Source organism: Leptinotarsa decemlineata, unplaced genomic scaffold (genome assembly GCF_025532065.1).
Source record: "Leptinotarsa decemlineata unplaced genomic scaffold, Ldec_3_MD MMD2_tig00026336_RagTag_RagTag, whole genome shotgun sequence".
Classification (NCBI taxonomy): Eukaryota; Metazoa; Arthropoda; class Insecta; order Coleoptera; family Chrysomelidae; genus Leptinotarsa; species Leptinotarsa decemlineata.
Genome location: NW_027412692.1, coordinates 13963135 through 13989983, shown reverse-complemented (window position 1 = coordinate 13989983; position 26849 = coordinate 13963135). Strand labels below are relative to the sequence as shown.

General features: G+C 35.3%; 2 protein-coding genes across 2 annotated transcripts in view; both read right to left on the bottom strand.

Annotated features, from left to right (window-relative positions):
* Positions 1-5949, bottom strand: part of LOC111503988 (uncharacterized) — a 32893-nt gene extending 26944 nt beyond the window's left edge. Inside the window, exon 1 of the mRNA XM_023158441.2 lies at positions 5598-5949. The gene's annotated coding sequence lies outside the window, so the exon portion shown is untranslated. The remainder of the gene's footprint in view (positions 1-5597) is intronic.
* A 13152-nt stretch (positions 5950-19101) lies between these two features.
* LOC111503994 (cytochrome b5-related protein) lies at positions 19102-26786 on the bottom strand. The gene is made up of 5 exons (XM_023158454.2): positions 26123-26786; positions 22220-22611; positions 20792-20980; positions 19733-19954; positions 19102-19615 (listed from the first exon to the last, which is right to left on the bottom strand). Exons 1-5 carry the CDS (start codon positions 26339-26341, stop codon positions 19306-19308), a joined length of 1332 nt encoding a protein of 443 aa, XP_023014222.2. The 5' UTR covers positions 26342-26786; the 3' UTR covers positions 19102-19305.
* Between the last annotated feature and the right edge of the window lie 63 nt (positions 26787-26849).

Below are 26849 nucleotides of genomic sequence, written 5' to 3'. Positions count from 1 at the left end.
GTCTCCCACAAACTTCACTTGCGAAAACTTGAATACCATGGAATTCGAGGTATTACATTAAATTTATTCAAGTCATATCTCACAAACAGACAACAAGCGGTTTACTGTAATGAAAATAATTTTGGTTTTCAAATGATCAAATACAGAGTGCCTCAAGGGTCGGACTTGGGACCTACTTTATCTATAATATATGTAAATGATAAATTGTATAATTTAGTCTTCCTCGTGAATTATGTTCGCTGACGATGTAATACTATATCAATCAAGTAATGATAAAGGTCCCTTAGAGGTTTCTATCATGTCAGTTGAACAGAAAGCTGATGAATGGTTTGTAGCGAATAATTTCAAGCAGGATCCTGATGAAACACAAATAATCAGATTTTTGTGTAATCCTCTGAATCAAATGGTGCAAAACAAAACTTTAACGTGTTTCGGAAGATTTTTCACAAAATATCCACATAGGACCTTCTTGATTGAATAGACTATATAGGTCTACAGAAAAACTCGCAATGGCATATCAATCGTTTTTGAAATAACCATGATTAGCAAAAGTATGTACTTTGTGACATTGTTAACGTTGCCTCAAACTTTTGTATTGCTTTATTTCGAAGACGATTACCAAGAAATAATAGTTTTTTTTAAAAATACACAGAACACTGGATAAAAAACTAAGCAGCGTTAATGATATGTTCTAAATATAACCACTTCCTAACTGCTACTAACCAGCATTTTGACATCGATTACTTGTAATTTAACGCAACATGGCTGGTTGTGTCAATTGTGTGTCGCATTGAGAAGAGAATTGAATTATTTTCTAAGTAGAAACTAGAAATCATGCACTTTGACCTTATATTTTCAAATCATGAATACTCTGACCCGTCACTTGATGAAAATTACTTTTACAATTAATTTCTAAGGCTCGTTGTGTGAAAATTTGATGCAAAAATTCCATCATTATTATCATGGATAATTTTCCAATTGAACAATCTCACAGTGGTCGAATGAATCTTTGAGTTGACCGCTTTTTCTCAAGAGTCCTTTCCGAATCCTGATGAATCAGAGGAAAATGAAAAACAATGGAAAATCACAAAGGGCCACTAATTTTGAAGACTTACATGTACTGGCGATACATGCTAACCTTTTGTCTAAGAACTCTTTCTGCAATATTCTTTATAATATCAAAATAGCGAGCTGTTCACGCCCCAAAAAAATAATAAAATCGCCAAACCGTGAATTACACATTCATTGAACATGTAATTAAATTAGAACGTATTGTTTGAATTCATTTCTGAATTATTCAACACGTCCTACTTCCATTGGCTGGTGTTATACATATTCAGAGATACCTACAGGTTTGTCTCTATACGCTTTGTTGTCAAAATAAGACTGGTATATTCTAGCCGCAAATTCTCTTGTTCGTTATGGGACACACAAAATTCGCAATAACTGGAATTATAGCTGTGAATTTGAACACGAAATTTGGGTCGCATAGTTGAAATATTTAATGTGTCCCAGTTAAAACTTGTCATGCACCCTTTTTATCTCCGACATCGCCACTAATATTAAATCCATATGATTTTTAGCCAATTCTAACCTTCAAAAGACACATTTACAAATTTCACAGCTGTTGGATTATTAGTTTTTGGGAGAGAACATTTTGAGTGATGCAACTTTTGTAAGTCCAAAGAAAATGGATGTAAATGATTTTCGAGTGTCAATAAAGGCATTGTATTTTGGCGAAAAATACTGTTGAAGTCAAGGCTTAGCTTGATAAACATTATTCGGACTTTGCACCAGGAAAATCAACTGTTGAGAAGTGGTTTGCTGAGTTTAAACGAGGTGACATGTATTGTGACTGTTTTTTCAAAATCTACATGTTCCACCAGAATAAATCATGTATATAATTGAGTTTTGTACTTACATACTATTATATAAAATACATTGTAGAATAGTTTGATGTTCTATTCCAACTCTGAATGAAATTTGTTTTGAAAATTGTATAATTATCATCATGGCTGATATTTGTGTTCATCCTATTGAAGAACAAAACCGCGGACGCTTATGTTCAATCACGTTTTGACATTATTTGCGAATGTGGTTATTTTCCCACGTTTGGTAGACTATAAATTACCGTGCAATGAAAGTGAAAATTTCCCCCAGGATGTGGTTCCCTTAGACTGAGAGACGAAATTATCGGTTCCTAACACTTATCCACTTAGCATTAAACAAATCTTCGACCTGTCATTTCGAGTTGATTTCCCAGACGTGGTAAACCGTACAGGGTGTCCCTACATACGTTTTACACAAAGTCAGACTGTCCCTATGGACATGTCGAAGGATTTGTGGTGAAACTTGGGGTTTAGGTCCCAAACAAATCCATTGGATTAATGTGATGATTGTCAGACTAATGATTACTTATGAAGCAATTGCTTGGTGGCCGAAGGCTTTACAGAAAAGGAAGGAAATATTAATAGCAGATAGTTGTTGGTTCACAGTGGATCAAAAACACCATCTGGTTCTGGTGCAGGTGTTTTCTGCACCAGAACCAGCACATAACACAAAATTTGAATTCTCACAATCCAGGTCAATTGAATAACACAATCGGTTTGAAATCTCAGTAAACATAACATTCATATTATGTTCCCTGAGATTTCAGTTATTCTAAAACTCACCAATAATAATAAACAATAATGTCATACATTCCCGCATTGATAGACATAATCAAAGGTTACACAAAAAAACAATTTTAGAAACAAACAACCGCATACAGACAGATCACGGAAGTTCATACTTGTTTGTGAAGATAAGAAATATTAAAGTTTTACACATTATATATAGGTATTGATAAACTAGGAAGATACAAATATTGACTAAATTAATAATATGAAATATATAAAATACAATAATATACATGTAATGAGTAAAATGCAGAAAGGGCCAAGTTCATATAGTGGTAGTGCGATGTTCAAATTTCGTGTTTTAAAACTGTTTATCTTTTGTCTTGTGCTGATTATTTTTCCTTTGCTCTGAATGGAAAATAAGCTGTTTGTGTATATTGAAAATAGTATCGGCCCCAGCACGGTACCCTGAGGCACACCATATTCAATTCTTTTGAAATCACTATGTGTTTCATTTATTCTGACACATTGTGTTCGATTCTCAAGGTAGTTTTTAAATAACAGTAGACAATTGTCTCTTATCCCAATTTTTTCCAGTGTAGGTATTAAAATGGTGTGGCTTACGGTATCAAAAGCCTTTGCAAGGTCTACGAAAATAACAAGACATGGTCTACTTTCATCTAAGGCTCCATAAATATGATTTGTCAGCTCAATAATGGCATCTTCCGTTGATTTGCCCTCTTTGAAACCGTACTGCCTATCAGATAGAAGTTTATATTTATCCAGTGTATAATATATAAACATATATCCTAATGTAAACAATCGCACATGAAAATATATGACAGTGGCACCAGAAGTACCGTCCCAACAAAGACAACACAATAGATTTGGAAAAAGATGTATTTATTTTTCAACATAATCTCCTCACAGATCTATACACTTTTCCGATCAATAAGAACTGCCTTGTTCCTTAAAATAGTCAATAACTGCAAACATCACTTCTTCATCATTGAAACAATCTTTGACCACTGAGCCATTTTTTAAAGTTCGGGAACAGAAAATAACCCGAGGGGGCTAAAATCTGGCGAAAAGGATGCATGAAGTAGCAATTCAAACTTCAATTCGTTAATTTTGGTCATTGCCATAATGGATTTGTGAGCTGGCGTATTGTCTTGATGAAACAGCACTTTTTTCTTAGCCAAATGCGGCTTGATTTCTTCACTCAAACGCTGCAATAAACAGCGCCAGGTCTCATTAGTGCTGAACCACCGAACCACCTAAAAAGAACAAGCTGGAAAGTGAAGACAATGGCATGTTTCTCTACGAAGATGCCTTCCATGGAATCGATAGAAGTCTGGCGATCTTTGCGATCTTGAGGGTGCAGCTGTTTTCTCCAATAGGATCATTCCTAGTGGCTTGTGATCACTTTTAATAATGAATTATTTTCCGAAGAGATATACTTATGACATCTCTCACAGGCATAGGCAACAACCATAATTTCTTGTTCTATGGTTCCATAGTGTTATTATGTTTCAGATCAAAATACAATTGGTTTCTCGTTTTGTCCAACAACAGTGTGAATCTTCTAAGATTTCTCGCTAGTTTGGAGTTTTCATCGTGACGATAAGTAAAGAACTTGTTGATGAAAATGCGTATTATTGAGGTTATGCATCCACTATCAGCTGAGGAAAGACTTATTTACACAAGTTGTAACACAAAGACTGTACGAGGATAGTTCAAATTTCGAGGGCTACTTACATTCGATTTGAGATTTTGTCAATGTTTCATGTCGGCAAATTACATGTTCACAGTTTCATATATTTAGCATGTTTAGTTTGCCGTATTGTGGAAAAAATCATGGCTTTTGAATCACGATAATGCACCTGTTTACTCGTCATTGCTTATTCTTATTTTCTTGGTCAAAAACAACATCATAATCATACCTCAGCCACCGTATTCAAACAATGCTGGTATGAGTGAGATATATAGGGACAGAACTACTTCAAAGGGGTAAAATAGAAAATTATGAATACATTAATATGTCCTGAGAAAAATTGAAATTTCAGTTATCTATTTATCAGCAGGTATACTTTTCCAATGGATAGTGACATTCATTCTTACAATATCAGGAAAAAGGATTGGTCTACTGCGCCGTAAAGGAAGCAAAGATCATAAAAAAGGGAAGAAAGGAAGGAATAAGGATTGATATCAAAGCAATGAAATTAGAAAATTACTATCAAAGAAGTCTTCTATACCGTTTTTGCAAGCATCTGCCAAACAATTCGAAGGAATCAAAAACATTATGCATTTTCAAGAAGAACCTAAATCATATACGGAATATTTTTATTCCATAGATGGAATCGAGAAATATTTATTCCGATAGGAAATCATACTATCAAATTGAGTAATTATTTTTATACTCTGAGTTTGTCTTCGCTATGTTTGAGTATCAATGTCAGATCGTGATTTATATTATCATTATGCAATCCAATTCTCTTTTTAACTTGTCCTATCTATGTTATATACTTGCTGCAAGGATCGGTAAACTCTATTTTCATTACAATTATTTATAGTGTGGAAACAAATCAATTGACAATAACTTTGTTTAATAAAATACATGTGGAAAAGGTGATTGTAGCCAATAATAATAGAAATATTATTAGGGATAATGCGAAATATTTATTGCAATGTTTTTAAATAGATGAATTCTAGAGTGCTAAAAAATTATTGTTTACTTAAATCAACCATATTGGAGTGGTTCTAAATACTAACGAAAATAACTATTGAAACTTCACTCGAAAGTTTTAGCTTTTCAGTTATATTAATCGTCTCTCATCTAATGGAAAATCCGTGATTATGAAAGAGAATTTGAAAATATAATTTACTAATCAACCACATAATTTCCAGAACGTGAAATAGATCTAGATCTGGTTCAGTCAATTCACTATAATAGAAACGAAATGAATAAAAAATACTTACCAATATTTGCGCACTGAGTTTTCCTCACAAAATAAATCCGATGAAACTCTTCTATCAGTCATACATTATCGAAAGGATCACAAAAGTTCCCACGGTTCAACCACGTAATTATTGTCAAAGGATCCTCAAATTAACGAACCATTGGTCTTATCGATAAACACTCCATCAGAAGACTGATCACAGAAGAGTTGAGAATTACCGACAATACCCCCACCACCCTTCGCTAGTTTTCTTTTATTTTCTCTGTCACAGCCCGCCCTCGAATTTCCGAGGAAGAAAGAAGACATTCTTATTGACTTAGTGGAGTGTTAAACAGCTCATAATTGAATTTGAATTTGAAACTGGTCGACGGTGCAGCTGCCTAGGCCAGACTAGAATCGTTAATTTCATAGAAAGTAAATCCATATAGTTCACCAGCCGCTTCTTTTAAGTACTAGATTGTTTCACGATAGTCCGGGCGAAGTCCTCAATTTCAGTTATGTAATTCATTTAATGAATTCCCGCAGTGAAATTGAAATATAATATCATTCAGTTCACAACTGCTGTCTCACTGAATAAAAATTGATGAATTATAATGCAACTTTCAAATTGTAGTATATGCAGTGGAGCAACAAGTTTGAGTTCGTCTCGATTGGTCCATCGAAAAAGTCTGACTGTGGCTTTTTTTGATAAATGTCAATGAGAAAACACTGAATGTTTTTTCACTTCTTCAAAAATATGCAATTTCACCTATAATTTGTATCATGCTTTAATGTATAGTCGAAGTAACCGATATAGTAATTCTTAAAGCTTCGGCGAACTCAAAGGCCAAAAAAACCAATACAAAGGAATAATGCCGCTACGAATTAGTTCACGTGGACTGTAGAATTGGCGGTGACGAATAGAATGTGAGGATGGTTAGAAGAGTCGTGTTGTCAATGTTCAGTTCACGAACTTATCGCAATTTGAGTGTTGAAATTCGATATTGGTGCAATTATAATTACTTGAAATTTTTGTTATCTGTTTAAAATGTGGCGTCTTTGGACAAGTACTAATAGTAATACCAAAAAAACAATATACGACTGTTACGAAAGCAATGAGATTCCTACAATTGAAATCATAAGGAAGAAATTGAATACTTCCTGTCATAACGTGAGCTGCTGTGACAAAACTCTTCAGAATTTGATAAAGAAACTAGGATTTAGATTTAAAATAATAAACAAACGTCAAACAGTTATGGAAAGCAGAAGAATAGTGGAATTGCAAAACAAATACTTAGAACGAATAACTATATATAGACAAGAACAACGGCAAATTTTCTATTTGGACGAAACTTGGTATGACACTCACGACACAGTTGAGAAAGGGTGGACTGATGGTTCGAGAATGTGTACGCCTAACATGCCGGCAAACAAAGGATCGCGACTTATCATTGTGCATCGCGGAAGAAGTAAAAGATGGGTTCTGAACTCTTTGAAATTATGCAGAAAAAAACTTGAGGACAGCAATGTTGACTATCATAAGAACATGGAAGCTAATATTTTTGAGGAATGGTTTGAAAACACATTGATCCCAAATTTGTATGCGAATAGTATAATATTTCTTGACAACGCTTCCTATCATTCGCGACAGCTCATCAAAGTACCGAATAAAAATTCGAGGAAAGATGAAATACAAAGTTTTTCAATGGATAACAATTTGTATTTTGAAGATAACTATACCAAAAACCAACTACTTGAAGTTTTACAGACGAAAACATTTGAAAAAGTGGTATGCCTTCAAGAGTACTGCTGAAAAGTATGGACATACCATATTGAGACTTCCCCCCTATTTTTGTGTTTTCAACCCCATCGAGTTGATTTGGGAAAAATTGAAACAAAACATCAGGCGTAAAAATAATTTTCCAAAATCTGATAAGAAAGTGGTGATAGAGCTAGTTGAAGAAGACGTATCTTATTACCGAAGAAGACTGGCAGAAAAGGATTAAAAACGTAATTTTAGTTGAAAAAGACTACATGGAAATTGGACACTTCCATATCAATGGTGAAAATGAATACATTATTGATTTAAATGACGACAGTGATAGCGAAATGGAGAATATGGAAGAGGAATTTTATCAGAAGCTTTCGAAGAAAGTTAGTGCAGTGTTTTTGAAGCGATCGATTGTATATATATATGTGAGTAAATAGTTAGGTTAGGTTAGGTCACAAGTGATTGGATCTATTCGACCCTCCACCGCAACCCGCAAGGGTTTATTGTGGTTCACACCTATTCAAATGCTAGTAAGTAGTATTCAGAAGTATTTTCAATCATCACTGTGTTATTTGAATCGCTACTTTCCCACTCATCTATATAAACAAAATAGCACTTATCGTTCACTTGAACTATACCATCATACATTCATTAAACTACTCTGAAAATAATTTGTTCGATATCAGTCGATATGATCCCCCATGTGTTTCTTTATCACATGCTGGATAAATCCTGTAGTAATATTTTAATTGATGGCTCTGTACTTTCAAAGATGATTGTACCGGTTCCGTTCATATTTGTACGTTGTGTTTTATCTCTGAAAAAAATATTTATTTTTGTTACATTCTGAAATGAACAATTTTTTGAACCGTTTTCTGAATTGCCACCATATCTTGCCCCCAGCAATTTTTTCCTGTTCTCAGACCTCAAGAGAATGCTCGCTGGAAAAAAAATTAGCGCCGATGAAGAGGTTTTTTGTAGAAGCTGAAGCCTAATTTCAGGATAAAGACAAATCATACTATAAAAACGATATCGGAAAATTGTTTGATTGCTTTAATCATCGCAGCTATATTGAATGATAAAAAGAAATTTTCTAAAACAAAATTCTAGCTCAACTACTCTTTAGCGATTTACATTAGATTCGTATTGCTGGACATTATATCCATTTGGAAAAACGGTCTCAGGAAGTTTATTCCACATACACACAGTTCTCCAAATGGAAGAGTTCTTAAGTAGTGAAGTTCTAGGTGTACTGAATTGAACCTCAAAACGATGAGCAGCCACAGCACGTCGCGTATTTCTGATATGTACCGCTCTTGGTGGGGAAAGTATCTATAGGAAAGAGACAAATCTCCAACCTTTCTTGTTCCAGACTATCCAGGTTGCAAATGATGTTCGTGTCTCCAATCAGGTGGATGGCTCTTTTTTGGATGGAATTCATCAGCTTGAGGGTATCTTCTTCAGGGTATCAAAAAAGGTCTGATCTGAGCTTCATAAAGCATCAAGAGTTGCTGAGGTTTGTACAGTTTCCTAGTTCAGAACAGTGTTCTGAATTTTTGAGAAGCAGACTTTGCAATTCCAGCGACATGATTGTGTCAAGACATATTGGCGTCCATTTTAACACCAAACAAACTCATCAAAGCGGAAAACGGAATTGTTGACATTATTATATCCGGTTCAGAGACATCTATCTTCTTGGAGAAAACCGATGCCTGGGTTTTTGTGGTATTGAGTTGAACCTGGTTACTTTTACCTCAATTCGAAATCATAAAAAGAGGGTTGGAGACAATATGGATCCCTGGGGAACACCAGCGCTGATGGTTAACATGGTTAAACTAACATTTTTAATAATCAATTTTAACAACCTGACTTTTCTTATCATGACAACCTTATGCTATTTTGTTTTTTTTATAATAAAATATATCGACAGGTATAGAAACACATATGCCTACAGGAGGAGCCAGAATGGTCACCACATACTAGTTATACGAAATGCTGATATGGATTATTTTTGTAGCTAGTTTGGAACAAGTGTCTCCCATATACTTACGCGGAGTTTCAGAGCCATCTATTATTAAATTTGTTTGTTGAAAATGTTGGATAAGATTTACGGTCAATCGACTTTATCAAAAACACGTGCGTATGAGTGGTACAGCAAATTTGCAAGCGGTCGATATGTTTAGCCATCAACATCGCTAAAGTGAAGTAAATGGCGACTGAAAATCGCCACAGAAATTTCTATGTCTCACGGATCAGTTCGTATCATAGAGGTCGCTGAAGACTAGACACGAGTCAGATATGTGGAAAAACTCATGGATTTTGCACCACAATAACGCACCATCTCACAAGGCTATCACTGTAAACAAATTTCCGACCAAAAACTCAACAAAACTCATCGAACAGCCACCATATTCACCTGATATGTCTCCGGCCGATTTTGTCTTTTTGCAAAATTCAAATCATCACTTCGAAGCACCTCTTCTCAGTCGATAGGCGACGTAAAAGCGAGTATTGAAGTCGATTCAAGAAAATGCGTTAAAGAAATGTTTTGATGATTGGGTTGTTCGTAAGTGTATAATAATAGTAATAATAATAACTTTATTCACAACGTATACAGATTAGAGTACAATTGAAACAAAATATGTGAACAAAGTGGTTTGGCGATAAGAACAGAGTTCTTGTTTCGCAAGTGCCCTATTAAGGAGGCGATACAATAAATTTGGATGAATAATACATATTTTGCGTTTCATTGACCAATTACAGGTACTTTTTTGACATCAAAGTATATAGGAAGAATACTAACAGTTTCAGATGTATTCCTGATAGCTCTCACCATTGTCCACAACAAAAAATAATGCGGTTTTCTTGTTCATAGACTGGTCACGTCTCCACTTGAAAAAGAATGGTACGATGTCGAGAAATAAGTTACAGTTCTTTCATATCAACCAAAATACACCAATAGATTTGTCAAAATTTTTGAAAAATTAATAATAATGATGATAACTTTATTCACAACGTATACAGATTAGAGTACAATAAAAAATATGTGAACAAAGTGGTTTGGCGATAAGAGCAAAGCTCTTGTTTCGCAAGAAGTTACAAAGAATATGTAAGTATATAAATATTTGTGAAAAAGTAAGTATGGCGTTCATGGAGTAGAAACTATGAAACATTCTATCAAATTTTGTGAATCTGGTGTTATAGTTGAACAAATTAAATTTCGGCTTGAGGTAAAATACACCGATTAAATACTAGACAAACAAAAAATTAGAAAAATAGATAAAACATCAGACAAATATTACACGTTCTATAAGAATAAAATATTAATGTACAAATGGATAAAATCTTAGGCAATATGGATAAGACTATGCTACTTACAATACTGTGTGATAACTTTGGGATAAATTTGACTAAGACTAACTTATTTCGCTCTATCTTTTTCGAAAATGGGTTTTCTTATTGGTTTTTTGAATATTGGTTTGAAATAAGAATTTTTTATTTTGTCAGGTACAGTGTTATATAATTTAGTTGCCATGAAAGAATATGCTCTTTGTGAAATTGACTTTTTAACAGTAGGATAGGTTAGTTGGTCGCGATGTCGTGTGTTAAAGTCGTGGTTTCGTGATAATGCTTTATTTTGGCTGAAATTATACTTTACGTTTGTACAATAGTAATATGATTGTCTCATATCCATAACTTCACACTCTTTATAAGGAGATCTGACGAGAAACGCGAATTTCTAGACATGATCAACTTCATGAATCTCCTTTGTAATACCTCTAACGGATTGAGGTGTACATGCAGAGCTGATCCCCATGCTGTTATACCATATCTCAAATGGCTCTCCACTAGACAACTATATAATTGTTTAAGTTCTTTGTGAGGTAAGTAATTTTTCAAGGAACGGAAGTTGTGAAGCATAGTTTGCAGTTTTTTTATTGTATATTTTATATGAGAGTCCCACCTTGAGTTTTTATCTATGTAGACGCCCAAGTGTTTGATTTCTCTCAGGGAAACTATTTTTAGTGCTTTTTCCTGTTCGCCGACATTAGGAGTTTCGAATGGACAATCATTGGATAGATTGCAGCTGAAAGGAAAAAAGTTTTTTTCAGATTCACTGTCATGAGCCTTTGGTCAAACCATTTTTTCAGCAAGTGAATATCTGTTTCTACGTTCTTTTTCAAATCAAGCCAAGTGTCTGCTTCATAGAATATTGCAGTATCGTCTACGTATCCAATCATTTTCCCAACAGAGGACCCAGGACCGTACCTGTGGGACTCCCAATTATTTTCCCAACAGAGGACCCAGTACCGTACCTTGTGGGACTCCACATTCTATTGAACATAAAAGTTGCTTTCAGAACTGTTCGTACACTCCAACAAGTATTCAACCCTTAAGAAGTGGTGAAGAAAAAGAAATACTCTGAGATTCACGAAACGAGCTGTGAGGATTGCGACGAAAGTACGTTGGTCAAACTGAGCAAACTATAATAATACGCTTCAAGGGACGTGTTTCACTCAGTCGGCTTCCCATGGAGAACGGCCACAGAACAAATGAGAAATTTTTAAAATTGTTGAAACCGTTACAACATGTTATTGTGGATTGGTTTCGTCCCAAATTCGACAATTTTGAAAGTTCGCGTACTCATTCATCCAGAAATGGGCTTCAGTGCTGAAGATTATTTTTCGATGCTGCTTCAGAGCCCCTTCAGCGATCACACCCTTGTCTATGGTCGTTAACTTTCAGTTCCTGGGTCAGTTGAATTTTGTACGGGTGCAGACCCAAGTCACGACGCAAAATTCGCCAAGTTATGGTCTGCAAAAGGTCGAGTTCTTGTGAGCGACGCGAAATCGGCTGCCTCGGATTCTCCTGCACTCTCTCATAGACAGTGGCTATGTTTTCGGGTGTTGGTTGATCGTAAATCCTGACGTAACAATATTTCCTGATGGTGGTAACTTGTTTAGCGAAACCGCGTCGAGAGACAGAATTTTTGTTGTGGTGTTAGAACAAAGTTTTTTTCAGACGAGGCGAAATGTATAATTCTCTTGATAACTAACCAACACTATTTTTTATAATTTTTTATTCCCGTTCTCTTTACACTCTTATGCGAAAATGCATTTTTAGAGAACTCGCACTGCTTTCCACACAAATGCCCATTCGAACCGGTAATGTACAGTGAAACCCGTCCTCAAGGTAGCTCTAATTAGGTTAATGGGTAATCAGAGTAAGCACCAAGAAGTCATATTGAATACTTGTACATATTTAGGGGACAATTAGAAGTTTACTGACACTGCGAATAATCTGTTATGGTGTGTTTGGAATCATTCCTAACGATGCAATCGGAAGACAAAAGTAGAAGTGAAATTACGAAAGTTGCCAGGGACGGGTTTGGAAATTTGTTTCTACTGGACTGGGTGAATATTATGAGAGCATTTCCACTAGTTCGGACTTCCATTGTCTACTATATAAAATGATTTGAAATCCCTGAAACAAGTAAAAAAGAATAATTAAAAAAAGAATAGTTGAAAATAACAATTATATTAAGCAACAATAAACCTGAAATGAAATGATAGTGAAATAACCTACAAGTAAAAATATAATAATTGAATAAATAAAAATTAAAGGAATGAAAAAAGAAAATAACAAAAAATAAAAAAGTGTAGAGATTCCAAGTCACGTTAGTTCACGACGTTTCGATTATTGGTATCTACAATCGTCTTCGGGTGATGACTGGACTGATTCCTCCGAGAGATGACTATTTTATAGGTCGTTGAAATACTTTCACTTTCTCTACTTTCCATTTTCCGCTTCACTGATTCCGTGAGAGATGACCGTTTTGGCGGGAGTTGGTCATTTTTCGTTTGATGATGGGTTTCCATATGTTTCGTATATCTACGCTGGCCTGGCTGAATACGTTGTTGGACAGCATGTATGCGGCTTCCTTAAATTTCCTCCTGAACCAATGTTCCTCTCTGTGTAAGATCTCAGCTTGGGACCACTCGATGTTGTGTTGATGGGTCCAAACATGGTCTGCTATTCCTGATTTGCTGGTTTCTCCTCGCTGTGTGTGCTTCTTGTGCTCGGCAATGCGAACATTCAAAGGCCTCTTAGTTTCACCAATATAGGATTTTCCGCACTCACAGGGTATCCGGTAAATGCAATTCTTGGAATCGCAGTCCGCGTTTTGGGGCCTGGTTTTCGTGAGGCTGCTACGGATAGTGTTACCGGATCTGAAACAGGTTCTAATGTTGTACTTGGAACCAATTCTTCTTATCCTCTCCGATAATCCTCTGATGTAGGGAAGCAAGCACTGGTTGTGACGGCTTCTCTTCCTTGCGAGGCTCCTGCTGTCTTTTAGCCAAAGTCTTTTCTACCATCGCTTTGGAGTATCCATTCCGCTGAAGATCATTTTTGATGATGTCTAGTTCCTTCTCGAGACCTTCCTTTGTATTACAGAGCCCAAAAGCACGGTCTAATAGAGTCTTGATGATTCCTCTTTTTGTCGATTGATGGTGGTTGGATTCGTGGTTCAGATACTGTCCCGTATGAGTGGGTTTTCGGTATACAGATGTTTCCCACTTAGGGTCGGTCCTTTCCACCAAAACGTCTAAGAATGGCAATTCATTGTGGATTCCCTTCTCCATTGTGAAAGTGATGGAAGGTCTCACGCTGTTGATGTGTTTCAGAAAGGCGTCTAGTTCAGTATTCCCATGGTTCCATATTATGAAGGTGTCGTCAACATATCTCAACCAGACTCGAGGTTTCTTGTGGGCTTCTTCAATGGCCAGAATTTTAAACCACTCCATATATATGTTGGCTATGACTGGTGAAAGTGGCGATCCCATTGGCAGTCATTCATCTTGTGTAAAGAATTCGTCCTTCAGTTGGAAATAACAGTTTCGTACACAGCATCCTAGTAATTCCATAATTACTTCTTTAGGTAGATTCGTTCTCTCATCCAGGTTCCCCTCTTCGGATAGCTTTCTCTGTATGATTTGGAGTGCTTCTTCGACCGGAACGTTGGTGTAAAGGCTTTCCACGTCGAAACTAATTAGTTGATCTTCCTGTGTAACCTCAATTGACCCTAGTAGTTCGACAAAATGCCTTGAACTTGAACTAACGTGACTTGGAATCTCTACACTTTTTTATTTTTTGTTATTTCCTTTTTTCATTCCTTTAATTTTTATTTAATTCAATTATTATATTTTTACTTGTAGGTTATTTCACTATCATTTCATTTCAGGTTTATTGTTGCTTAATATAATTGTTATTTTCAACTATTCTTTTTTTAATTATTCTTTTTTACTTGTTTCAGGGTTTTCAAATCATTTTATATAGTAGACAATGGAAGTCCGAACTAGTGAAATTCATCACGAAACATTGTCAATCACCTTCAAACAAACATTATGAGAGCAGCTATGAAATATTTTGGAACGGAACGGACTCTAACATTTTCATTAGAGATTGCTTTTTAGAAAACGATCCTCGCCGAAAAAAATTTTTCAGGAACTTTGTTGTATGATATCGATTTGAAATTTTCACATTGAAATTAAGGATTCAAAGACCTTCGAATTGCTTGAAAAAGTACCCATAAGTGAGAAAAATAGCTACTTTTTGTTTTGATTTCAAAAAACGTGTATTTATAATACAATGCAATACTTTATTTTTCTGATACTTCATTTTCCTGAGACGCAAGTAAAGATTGGAGTTGAAAAATACTATTGATAAAATATGGAAAATTCATGTGAAAATAATGAGAGTACATAAAAAAATTAAATCTATAGTAGATGTAGGAGATAATTATATAAAACAATTTAAAAAAACAGTAGAATAGTAAACAAGCAAACAATAGTGATGTCAAATAGCCAGAACAGTTTGAAAATATTCATCAAGTGAATAAAAGGCATTTTTGAAGAGAATACTTTTAACGCTATTTTTGAAATTCATGGGATTTGAAATATTCTCATTTTCTATATTTTCACTGAATGAATACGTGTTTCCCTTCACTAGTTCGGACTTCCATTGTCTGATATATAAAATAATTTGAAATTATTGAAAGAACTACTAAAAAAGCAGAATTACAAATGAATAGCTGAAAATAATAATTATTTTAATCAAAAATATCTGAAATGAAATGAAAGTGAAATAAAATGAAAGTAAAAATAGAACAATTAAACAAAAAATAAAAATCAAATGATGAAAAGTTGGCATGAAGCATGTGGCAGCGAAGTTCATTCCAAATTGCCTAGTTTTGACTGAAAAACCGTCGTCATGGGTTTTAACCGTCGAAACTGAAGTTCAATCAATCGTTCCAATGGAAGACCCCAGAAGAGCCATAATCAATAAAACACGCCAAGTTCGATATTTTTGGAGAAAAATGAAAATTCACCCCATTCTTCAACAGACCTCGTATCGTCGTTCCTGCTCTGATATTGAAGAACCAGTTGAAATTTCTTCGATATGAATGTCTGTCCTAGGTGTAATTGATCCATTCTCAATTTTATCGATGAAAACAAATGTGACATTACCTTAATTCTGGAATGTGTAATAACATCACGATCTGCAAGGGAATATCTCCCCGAGTCTTCATTATCAATACTTTCTGAATGACCCTCGTAGTTCAAACTGTAATGAATTTTCTATTCACAATAAGTCAGACCTGTCCTGGTAGTTTATCATCTGTTTTAACATTTTAGTCACCTGTCCGTGACTTGGTTAACAATGAGGAGTTGTAGGATTTTATGTAAAAATTATGTATAGAAAGTATACTCGATATTATTTCAAATTATTCAAAGCAACGCATCGTACAATATCTCATCAGACTATGTTCATGAATAATTCGTGTATCATTAGGAACAATTATTATTGAGAATAGCATTATTCTAATTTGGTCCAGTTATTGCTCACACATTCGATCTCTTAATGATTGCTAAAATAATTTCTTCACATTGTGCAAAACTGAAATGAAAATGTGGAGCATACACACAATCATAAGCTACTGCTTTGCTAACAGTCAATCTAAGAAAGATCAAGATGAAGAACAAATATCTTGGTGTTCCTCTATTCATTTTTCATGTAGCTAAAATACCTACCATCGAGTTGTTCATACACAAATCTCTGTTGTAGGAATTTGCGAATAAAGGGTTGCCATCAATTAATTGGTAGCAGGACAAAATATTGCGTACAGACGTGATGAAAATAAAATCACTGAAATAATGCATTTATTTAATGAAATCCTAATAATGGATTACAAAACACGTATTTATTGTATTACTAAGCTTTTGATAATAATAATATAGCATTTATTGCCCAACAGAAACCATTCACAAGGCAATTTTTGAAGGATAGCAAAAACAATATACATAATAGTGTTACAACATACATAAGATGATATGAATAATACATAAAAAGAAAAAGATTGCATCTATGATTGATTTCCCAAATTGCTATTATAGATGTGCTCGAGATCTATTTCTTAATTCACTCTTACTGCAGTTAAACATGTCACACATATTCGATAATTTGAGAGCATTTAAATATATTACATTAATTGGAGCTTTTCTATTTGAAATAAAAAGTTGTTAGTGTCCTCTTGATGCCACTTTTTACGTCCGCCACTGTATATGAGTGAAAATAATCTGTCACAGTCAGAAAGTATGATTTTTGAACAATCTCAAAATACACTTTTTTGTTACAAATGTATAACAACGTAGATACGCCACTGGTATTAGTCACAGACACCTGCAGAACTCAAAAATAGATGTAATTAAAAGAAAAAAGCCATAAATTACCGGATGACACAGAATTCATCCGAAGAATTCGATAAAACTCTGCAAAATCATTAAGGAAATAGATACCTGCGCAGTGCATTATTGTAGTCGGCATATCCATATTGTAAAATTCTCATAAAAACATTTATAACCAAATTTGTCGTTTCCTGCGGAGGAGATGGGAAATCATTAGTTACATTTTTTGTTTCGCTCAGAACTAGATTATAAATCAGAAGCGTGTACAGAATGCCAGACAATTTGACATACTGACACTCATTTCATTCATTAATTTTACTGCGTTTCATTCAGTTTTAGCGTTTGTAGAAAAGAATTAATCTGCAATGAATGAAAATCGAAATCATTCCTTTTAATGGGAGAGCTGCAACTTTTGAATTCATCGAAAGCAATTCACGCTGGCCAAGAAAAATTTTGAGAGACAATAAACAAGGATAATAATATGACTTTTTCTATGATTATTTTTAAAAAATCTCATTTATATGACCAGACACACCTTTGAGGCTATTTCATGAGCAAACTCATTACTTTACAGTTACAAACTGGATGAAAATTTTCCATCAGCACCGTTCAAAGTAATCCAAAAATGTGCTACAAATTTCTCACTCTAAAATAACTTCTAAAAGTCCACCTAGGGATAATACGTGGATAATGTATACGAATTTTTTTATCAATAACGTAGGTATACATATATTATGTACGTATATTGTGTAGCGTGCCTTATAATTTTCCACTTCTATTTTGTTACCCGACTTATGTATTAGAATAGATTTAGAGCAGGAAATATATTTGTCTTTATCATCGATTGGAATATGTAATGAATGGTACTTTTATCTAGTCACTATATTCATTACACCTTTCATTACACATTAAGGAATGTGTTCAAAACAACAGGGTTCCTATTCATTTCGCTCATTCTACATGATTATATTATTTATAAACTATATAGTTAGAAATAGATACCTCAAGCAGAGTTGTGTTTTAATCAATATGTTATAGACATCTACCGATGAAAACCGACACAAGAACTTGTTACTTCGACCTTGTTGAATTGGTCAATAGATGGCGCACCAACTCTTACGAAGTATCCATTTTGACATAAACCTTTTCAGGAGGACCAACATTATTGACAAATTCAGGACGTATTATCGTGAGGTGGTGAGTAGTACTCAACTCATTGTTCAATTTTTACTAGTTACTAGACTGGGGTTCCGCTTACTTTAGTCAAAACAGCAGGGTTCCTATGCATTTTGCTTATTATACAACATCATTATATACTAAACACTCATTCACTGTGTGAGTAAAGATTTTGTATATAGACCATTCCCTATATACAAAGGTAGAGAGAAAAATACCCTGAGCAGAATAGTGCTTTTATTTAAGATGTCTTAGACATCTACCGATGAAAACTGACACAAGAACTTGTTACTTTGAGCTTGTTAAATTGATCAATAGATGCCGCACCAACTCTTATGAACTATAGATTTTGACAAATACGTTGTTAAGAAGAAAACAAACATTATTGACAAATTTTGAACGTATTATCGTAAGGTGGTAAGTAATATTCAACTCATCATTCAATTTTTACTAGTTGAATGATTAGAATGCCGTTTGCTTTCATCAAAGCAGCAGGATTCCTATGCTTTTTGCTCATTACTCATTACCCCTGAGCAGAATTGTACTTTTATTCAAAATGTCATAGACATCTACCGATGAAAACTGATACAAAAATTTGTTGCCTAAACCTTGTTAAGTTCCTCAATAGATGGCGCACCAATTATCATGAAATCTAGATTATTACCGTAAGAAACCGTACTCCATAATATGTCTAGAGCGATTTGAACCCCTTGTAAATCGTTATTTCGCGCAGGCACCGATCTCGGAGAATTTTGATGGTTTTCCATTATTGTACATCTCAATAAAAAAGGAGAAGAAAAGGATGAGAGAAGAAATGAAGGGTAATACAGGAGTTCAGAAAGTAAGCAGAGTAAATATATAACATTTATTATTTTCAACAATATCTCGATTTAAAGAGTTGACGGTTCAAATAAAAGCCATCAATTAACAAGTACCCTTTCTGTGTCAGTGTCCTGACAATATAACAAAATATACTACAAAAGATAACCTCAATACAATACAATGAATGTCACAAATGGGTATTGCCGTAATATTTGCCTAGATGTGGCAAAAACTTATTTTTTTAGGGCATGCTTCTCCAAGTTTGGCGGACTAGGATTTGGTATTTCTCTCCTGAGTTGTTGGAAACCGCCACACACGGTATCCCATTGTGAAACCATTCGGAGATGAGCACCAAATTTCTTGAGGACCTCTTCGAACACTGGATATAAATGCTCCAAGGCACCATGGTCTAATGTGGGGAACAAATGGTGCAGAGCGTGGTCTCCAAAATTCGTCAGCACCAGAAACTGGGATCCCGTTATTTCTTTTCGATCCATTACAGCATCCAGCTGACTCAAACCCCAGTCGTAGTTTTCTTTGGCCCTGTGAAAATTTCGATTCGTCAACATCCACCAATGAAGTTCTCACCTCAACATTTTAATATTTTCATTGAAAAAATGAGTCAAAAATTGATGGGTCCAATATTTTTAATGAACTGACCTTGGAGTGTCCCCATCATGGAAAATATCCGGGTGGTGATGTGCCGCATGAAGTCCAACGAAAGCAAAATGGCATGAGGAAACAGAAATGATGAAAACCCACATTCCTATTGTAGCTAAAATCGGTTGTCCTCCAAAGATATACATAGAAATTGGTAGAATTAGTGACGATAGGTCGGTAATTTTCAGATTTCTAAATTCATGCTTAGGAGCATCAGCTAACCTAAAAAAGATTATGAATGACTTTGATATTTGTGATGCACTGTTTGGAACCTCTGATGTAGTAATGAATAATACTGGAGTTCCATCCACAACACCAAACCTCAATTTTAACACCTATACACGTGTTTCAAATCACCAAGTGATCATCTTCAAAAAATTAATCTTGCTCTTGAAGGTGACCACTTGGTCATTGCTACACGTGTCGAGGTGTTAATAATAATGGTTCAATCATCATCATATTCAAGAGGAAGATCAAACTACAATCACCAAGTGATCATATTCAAGAGGAAGATCAACCTTTCAATCACTAAGAAGATTAAAGTTTAATCTTCCTCTTGAAGATAATCACTTGGTGATTGAAACACGTGTCGAAGTGTTAAAAATAATGGTTCAATCATCATATTCAAGAGGAAGATCAAACTTTCAATCACCAAGAAGATTAAAGTTTAATCTTCCTCTTGAAGATGATCACTTGGTGATTGAAACACGTGTCGAAATGTTAAAAATAATGGTTCAATCACCATCATATTCGAGAGGAAGATCAAACTTTCAATCACCAAGAAGATTAAAGTTTAATCTTCCTCTTGAAGATGATCACTTGGTGATTGAAACACGTGTCGAATGTTAAAAATAATGGTTCAATCACCATCATATTCGAGAGGAAGATCAAACTTTCAATCACCAAGAAGATTAAAGTTTAATCTTCCTCTTGAAGCGCCCTGAATGTTAAAATGTTTCACAATTTCTCTATAGACTCAGTATCAAATGACTGCTTCGGGATGACTTCTTTTGACTGAAATGCACTGAGTGAAGTGATGGCACAACATCCCAATCTCACCTTCTGATTAGTGGTATCCAAAAGTAGGTGATCCACAAAAAAGGAGCGATTAGAATGGAACCATTTCGTTGAAGAGAAGATTTCTTCGTTGGAAGATACTGTAATAAGGGCTCCAATAACGAAATCTCCAAATCATCTATTGTATTCGTGTGTAAATGGTGGCTCAAGACATGACTTATTCTCCATTCCCTAACAGAAATAAGAAACGATTAATATTCCATTTGTGAAGTGAATTCATTGAAAAAATAAATTAACTCTCCTTTTATTTGACCAACAAATCAATCGATCTTCTAAAAAAGCTGCGAACGCAAATTCGTGATCTTAACCAACATCCATTCGCATGCATGTCGAATAGTGTTCTTTATTTTGAAAAACGTTGTAATGTTATTTTTGATGGGCACTAAATATATTATTATATCGTTCTTAGGATTTCAAAACATCGTCTACAGTAACGATATAACTGAATCATAAATACAAAAGCAAAAATATTTCACAGTTCAAATTTTTGTTCGATAGAGATAAAGTTCCTAAAAATATTGGTGATAACTCGGATGACGTAAAAAAACGTCTTTAAATTATTTTACAGCACACAGGAGATTGCGATTGTTATTAACAAGTTAAGATAACGAGTTGAGAATGTATTTAGTTTTTCAATAATAACTCAAAAAGTATAAATACTTGAGGAATAATAAAAAATCTGAAAAGAGAAGAAACTAACAATAGAAGAATACTTTTTGGGAAAGAAGGTTTTTGGCTTTCTACTACTCCATCTTGATACAAAAAAAAGGGTGAGGGAATCTTCCACAAAGAAAGGAAGGAAGTAATCAATTTGAAAATACTTCCTATTAATTAATACATCACGGTATTATTTGAACACTTCAAAGAATGAAGTTTAAAATTATGATGACTCTTTCATCACTTGATGAAAATAAATAACACTATCCATACTATGGACACATATTAAATACTATGGATCCATAGTACTATGGATCCTTTTTCCAAATCTTTAGTCAATACTAAAGATAAAGTAGCAATCACCCATAAATCAGGCGTTTATAGAATTTCTTCTTCACAACCAAATTGTTCTGTTCAGTTTGTTGGGAAAAGTGGTAGAAAAATTGATACAAGAGTTCTTGAACATTTTAAACTAATTAACGATTTCAGAAATCCATACTCAGATGATTATAACACACAAAGTTCGTTCTCTAATCACATTCTCATATAGTTATGATATTGATTCTGTTTTAGATATTTTACATGTTTGCCAAAAAGGAACTTCACTTAATTTACTTGAAATTTTGTTGTACAGTTATTTGGTGGTCAGCTCCAGTTGTTCGACACTTTTTCTTCATTTCTTGTATGGGCAACTTTGAATTTTTATGCTTCGCAAATTTTCAGTATTAGGTCTGAATCTTTAAAAAATCTTACCTGACTTGTTGCAATGAAAATTGGAAATAGTACATCCTGAAATTGTCTTTTTGATGAAGATAATTATGAGCCGCCACAGTTAGCATCGCCAAGCACGCTCCTGCTATGATACCAACCCCAAAACTCCAAAACCTCACTGCTAGTATCGAAAACAGAAATGTGAAGAATAACAAGGCGTCGGAGAAGAAATTTGTGTTATTGTATGCTTGCTTCGGCACCTTCTTCAGGGCTTCCTTCACTTCTCTTTTGAGTGTTAGATAAAAACCGTCTTTCTCGAACGTGAAGGGAGCATTTCTTTTTGTTTTCGCTTTTGATTTGTAGTATTTCTTGAGCATTTCTTCAGGAATATCTGATATGTGATGAGCTTCGAATGCTTCTGTGATGTCATGACCCTGAAAAAAATTACCTGTCCCAAATTCGATTTTGAAAAAAAAAATTCCCACATCAGAATCAAAACACTGTCTTCCGACAAGCGTTTTTGTAACCAAGTTAGCATCATCAGGAGATGAGTTTGTTAAATGCAATATCATAGTAAAAATCAACCAGTAAGTCCACTCCCACTACTTTCATAAATTCACCAAGTTCTCGGTGACCTCGAAACCAAGTGTGGAGCCAATTTTTCTCTTACCATAGGCGTGCGTTCATATAAAAACGAAATTTAAGGTTATTATATAATATTTTGTGGTAAATTAATCATAACCAACTACAAAAACTTAAAACGATAATAACAACAACAAATAAACACAATATCAACTTCCGACCGTTTATTATAACTAATCCGATGTCTGTGGTACCGTCGAATCCTTCGATACTACAGCACTGAACGCGTTGGATGAGAATCTCGTCCCAAGAGCCAGTCCCCGGTAACTCGGGTGGATCACGTAGCTTATTGGTTGTTTTATTCTACTGTGGTTAAAGTTTCATGTGTAATGAAAATGTTTCTGCATGAATACAGTCGAGGAACGTTGAAGAAACAGCGTAGAAGAGCTTTTTATTAGATAAATAAATTTTTGCTCATTATAGAGTTGCCCCACAGGCATACACCTGGCACCTGGATTCGACCTGGGCATAATAAACAGCCATAATGAATTTCACTAGTTCGGACTTCCATTGTCTACTATATAAAATGATTTGAAATCCCTGAAACAACTAAAAAAGAAGAATTAAAAATGATTACCTGAAAATAATAATTATCACCGTTGGAAGAGGTCAACTTTGTTGGAGGATGCCACGGAACGATTTGACGAGATAAGAAGAGAGACTTTGGAAGATGATCATGGACCAATCTTTACCAAGATTGAAAGCACGTGCTTGAAAATTCGCCAAGACATGAAGAATACCCACAACAGAAATTGGGGGAAGTTAGTGAGGAAACAATGCTCAAATATAGGCCAAGAACAGGACAACTGTGAAGCCGTCAACGTCATCAACATGAGTTCCCGCCCGCTCACGGGAATAGAGGAATCCTTGTTGAGAAAAGGCCTAAATTTCGCCATTACGCCAACATCTGTGCCCACTTTGGAGATAATTACTGCAGTGGAATCCACCATTTTCCTTATTGACCAGAAGAGTTCAGATGGAAAATTAGAGAACAGCTGGATCGAGAACCAGTTCCAACATCTAACATCAGCAATGAAGAACGTAGAGCTCTGAACGGCCTACGTAGAGACAACACCATCAAGATCCTACCTGCAGATAAAGGAAACGCTACTGTGGTAATGGATATCGTTCTCTACGAACAGAAGATCGAAGAGGTTCTTCAGAAGGGACGATACACAAAGATCGTACGGGACCCTACTGCATCAATCGAAAGGAAGTTGTACCAGATTTTGAAAAAACACCAAGTCTATTTTTCGGACAAGGAAAGATCATCGCTAACACCGCACCACAGTAAGCCCCCTCACTTGGATGGACTACCCAAAATCCATAAGAAGGACTTTCCGCTTAGACTGATCATCAGCTCCAGAGATTCGGCTACTCAAAACTTGTCTAGATTTTTACTTCCCTTAATACAACCATTACAAGGAAAAACATCGTCTTTTGTGGAGAATTCAAGGCATTTTGTCGAACTACTAGGGTCAATTGAGGTTACACAGGAAGATCAACTAATTAGTTTCGACGTGGAAAGCCTTTACACTAACGTTCCGGTCGAAGAAGCATTCCAAATCATACAGAGGAAGCTATCCGAAGACGGGAACCTGAAAGAGAGAACGAATCTACCTATAGAAGTAATCATGGAATTACTAGGATGCTGTGTACGAAACTGTTATTTTCAACTGAAGGACGAATTCTTTACACAAGATGAGGGACTGCCAATGGGATCGCCTCTTTCACCAGTCATAGCCAACATATATATGGAGTGGTTTGAAACTCTGGCCATTGAAGAAGCCCACAAGAAACCTCGAATCTGGTTGAGATATGTTGACGACACCTTCATAATATGGAACCATGGCAACACTGAACTAGACGCCTTCCTGAAACACATCAACATCGTGAGACCTTCCATCAATTTCACAATGGAGAAGGAAATCCACAACGAATTGCGTTTTGGTGAAGAGGACCGACACTAAGTGGGAAACATCTGTATACCGAAAACCCACTCATACGGGACAGTATCTGAACCACGAATCCAACCACCATCAATCGACTAAAAGAGGAATCATCAAGACTCTATTACACCGTGCTTTTGAGCTCTGTAATACGAAGGAAGGTTTCGAGAAGGAACTAGACCTTATCAAAAATGATCTTCAATGGAATGGCTACTCCAAAGCGATGGTAGAAAAGACTTTGGCTAGAAGACAGCAGGAGCCTCGCAAGGAAGAGAAGCCGTCACAACAGTGCTTGCACTTCCCTACATCAGAGGATTATCGGAGAGGATAAGAAGAATTGGTTCCAAGTACAACATCAGAACCTGCTTCAGATCTGGTAACACCATCCGTAGCAGCCTCACGAAAACCAGGCCACCAAACGCGGACTGCGATTCTATGAATTGCATTTATCCGATACCCTGTGAGTGCGGAAAATCCTATATTGGTGAAACTAAGAGGCCATTGAATGTTCGCATTGCCGATCACAAGAAACACACACAGCGAGGGGAAACCAGCAAATCAGGAATAGCAGACCATGTTTGGACCCATCAACACAACATCGAGTGGTCCCAAGCTGAGATGAACATTGGTTTAGGAGAAAATTCAAGGAAGCCGCATACATGTTGTCCAACAACGTATTCAGCCAAGCCAGCGTAGAAATACGCAACATATGGAGACCAATCATCAAGCGAAAAATGGCCAACTCCCGCCAAAACGGTCATCTCCCACGGAACCAGTGAAGCGGAAAATGGAAAGCGGGGATAAGTGAAAGTACTCGAACGACCTAGAAATAGTCATCTCTCGGAAGAATCAGTCCAGTCATCACCCGAAGACGATTGTAGATACTAACAATCGAAACGTCGTGAACTAACGTGACTTGGAATCTCTCCACTTTTTATTTTTATTTTCTTTTTTCATTTCTTTATTTTTATTTATTCAATTGTTCTATTCTTACTTGTATTGTATTTCACTATTATTTCATTTCAGTTTTATTTTGTTCAATATAATTGTTATTTTCAGCTATTCATTTTCAATTCTTCTTTTTTAGTTGTTTCAGGGATTTCAAATCATTTTATATAGTAGACAATGGAAGTCCGAACTAGTGAAATTCATCATGAAACATTGTCAATCACCTTTAAACAAACAGCCATAAGTTGGTTTATGTTGAGAACATTTCTCAAGTTGATGAAAAGATAATGAGCTCAATTTTGGAACTAGTTGATCACAGAGCAAAAACCAATGGCAGTGTCACTGCATATTTTTTCATGTAACGCATGAAGTTGAATCATTTTTCCAATTTTTCAATTCTACTAACCTTTGTGAGTTCCAACCACTCTGATCCTCCTGGATGTTTCTTGACGAAGTCTGTCAAGTCGTATATTCCATCATGAACCCGCCACAGACCTTCTGCTCCGTCTGTCTGTTTTTTGTCTTCCAACCACACATCTACGGTCAACTGTGTAGATTTCGATCTAGTTGCAGGTGGAACAATTCCAAGAGAAGATTTTGGCACAAAATCCGACCTTGGAGGCATTATATGGGTAGAATATTATATAACAATGATTATATAGTTTCAAGAAATGTTTGAAATTATTGTAGCGATGTAGTTGAGCGAAATGCTCTCATGAGAGTAACTTGATATCGACTGCTTGTAAAAGATTCACGATAAACTATGATCCTCACTCTTGGTAAACAAATACTTGTTTCAAATTATTCAGATCAATCAAACGAATATCAGTGAATGTTTTAGAATGTGATAAAGAACGATGCAAAACTCGTTATTTGAACAAGTATATTAGCTGGCCGCACACGCAGATATCGATTTATCGTCAGTTTACAACACTACATATAGATTAGAGGGCTATTTATACAACGACAACACTATTAGTTTATTACTAGACAAACCGTTTGATAATGTAGGGTTTTTTTATATTTCTAATGGATCATTATTATATCTATCGATATACTTTGTTTCCTAGTAGTACAAAATAATGAATTTTCATTATAGATTACAACAAAATTTTGTGTTTTCTGTAACACAA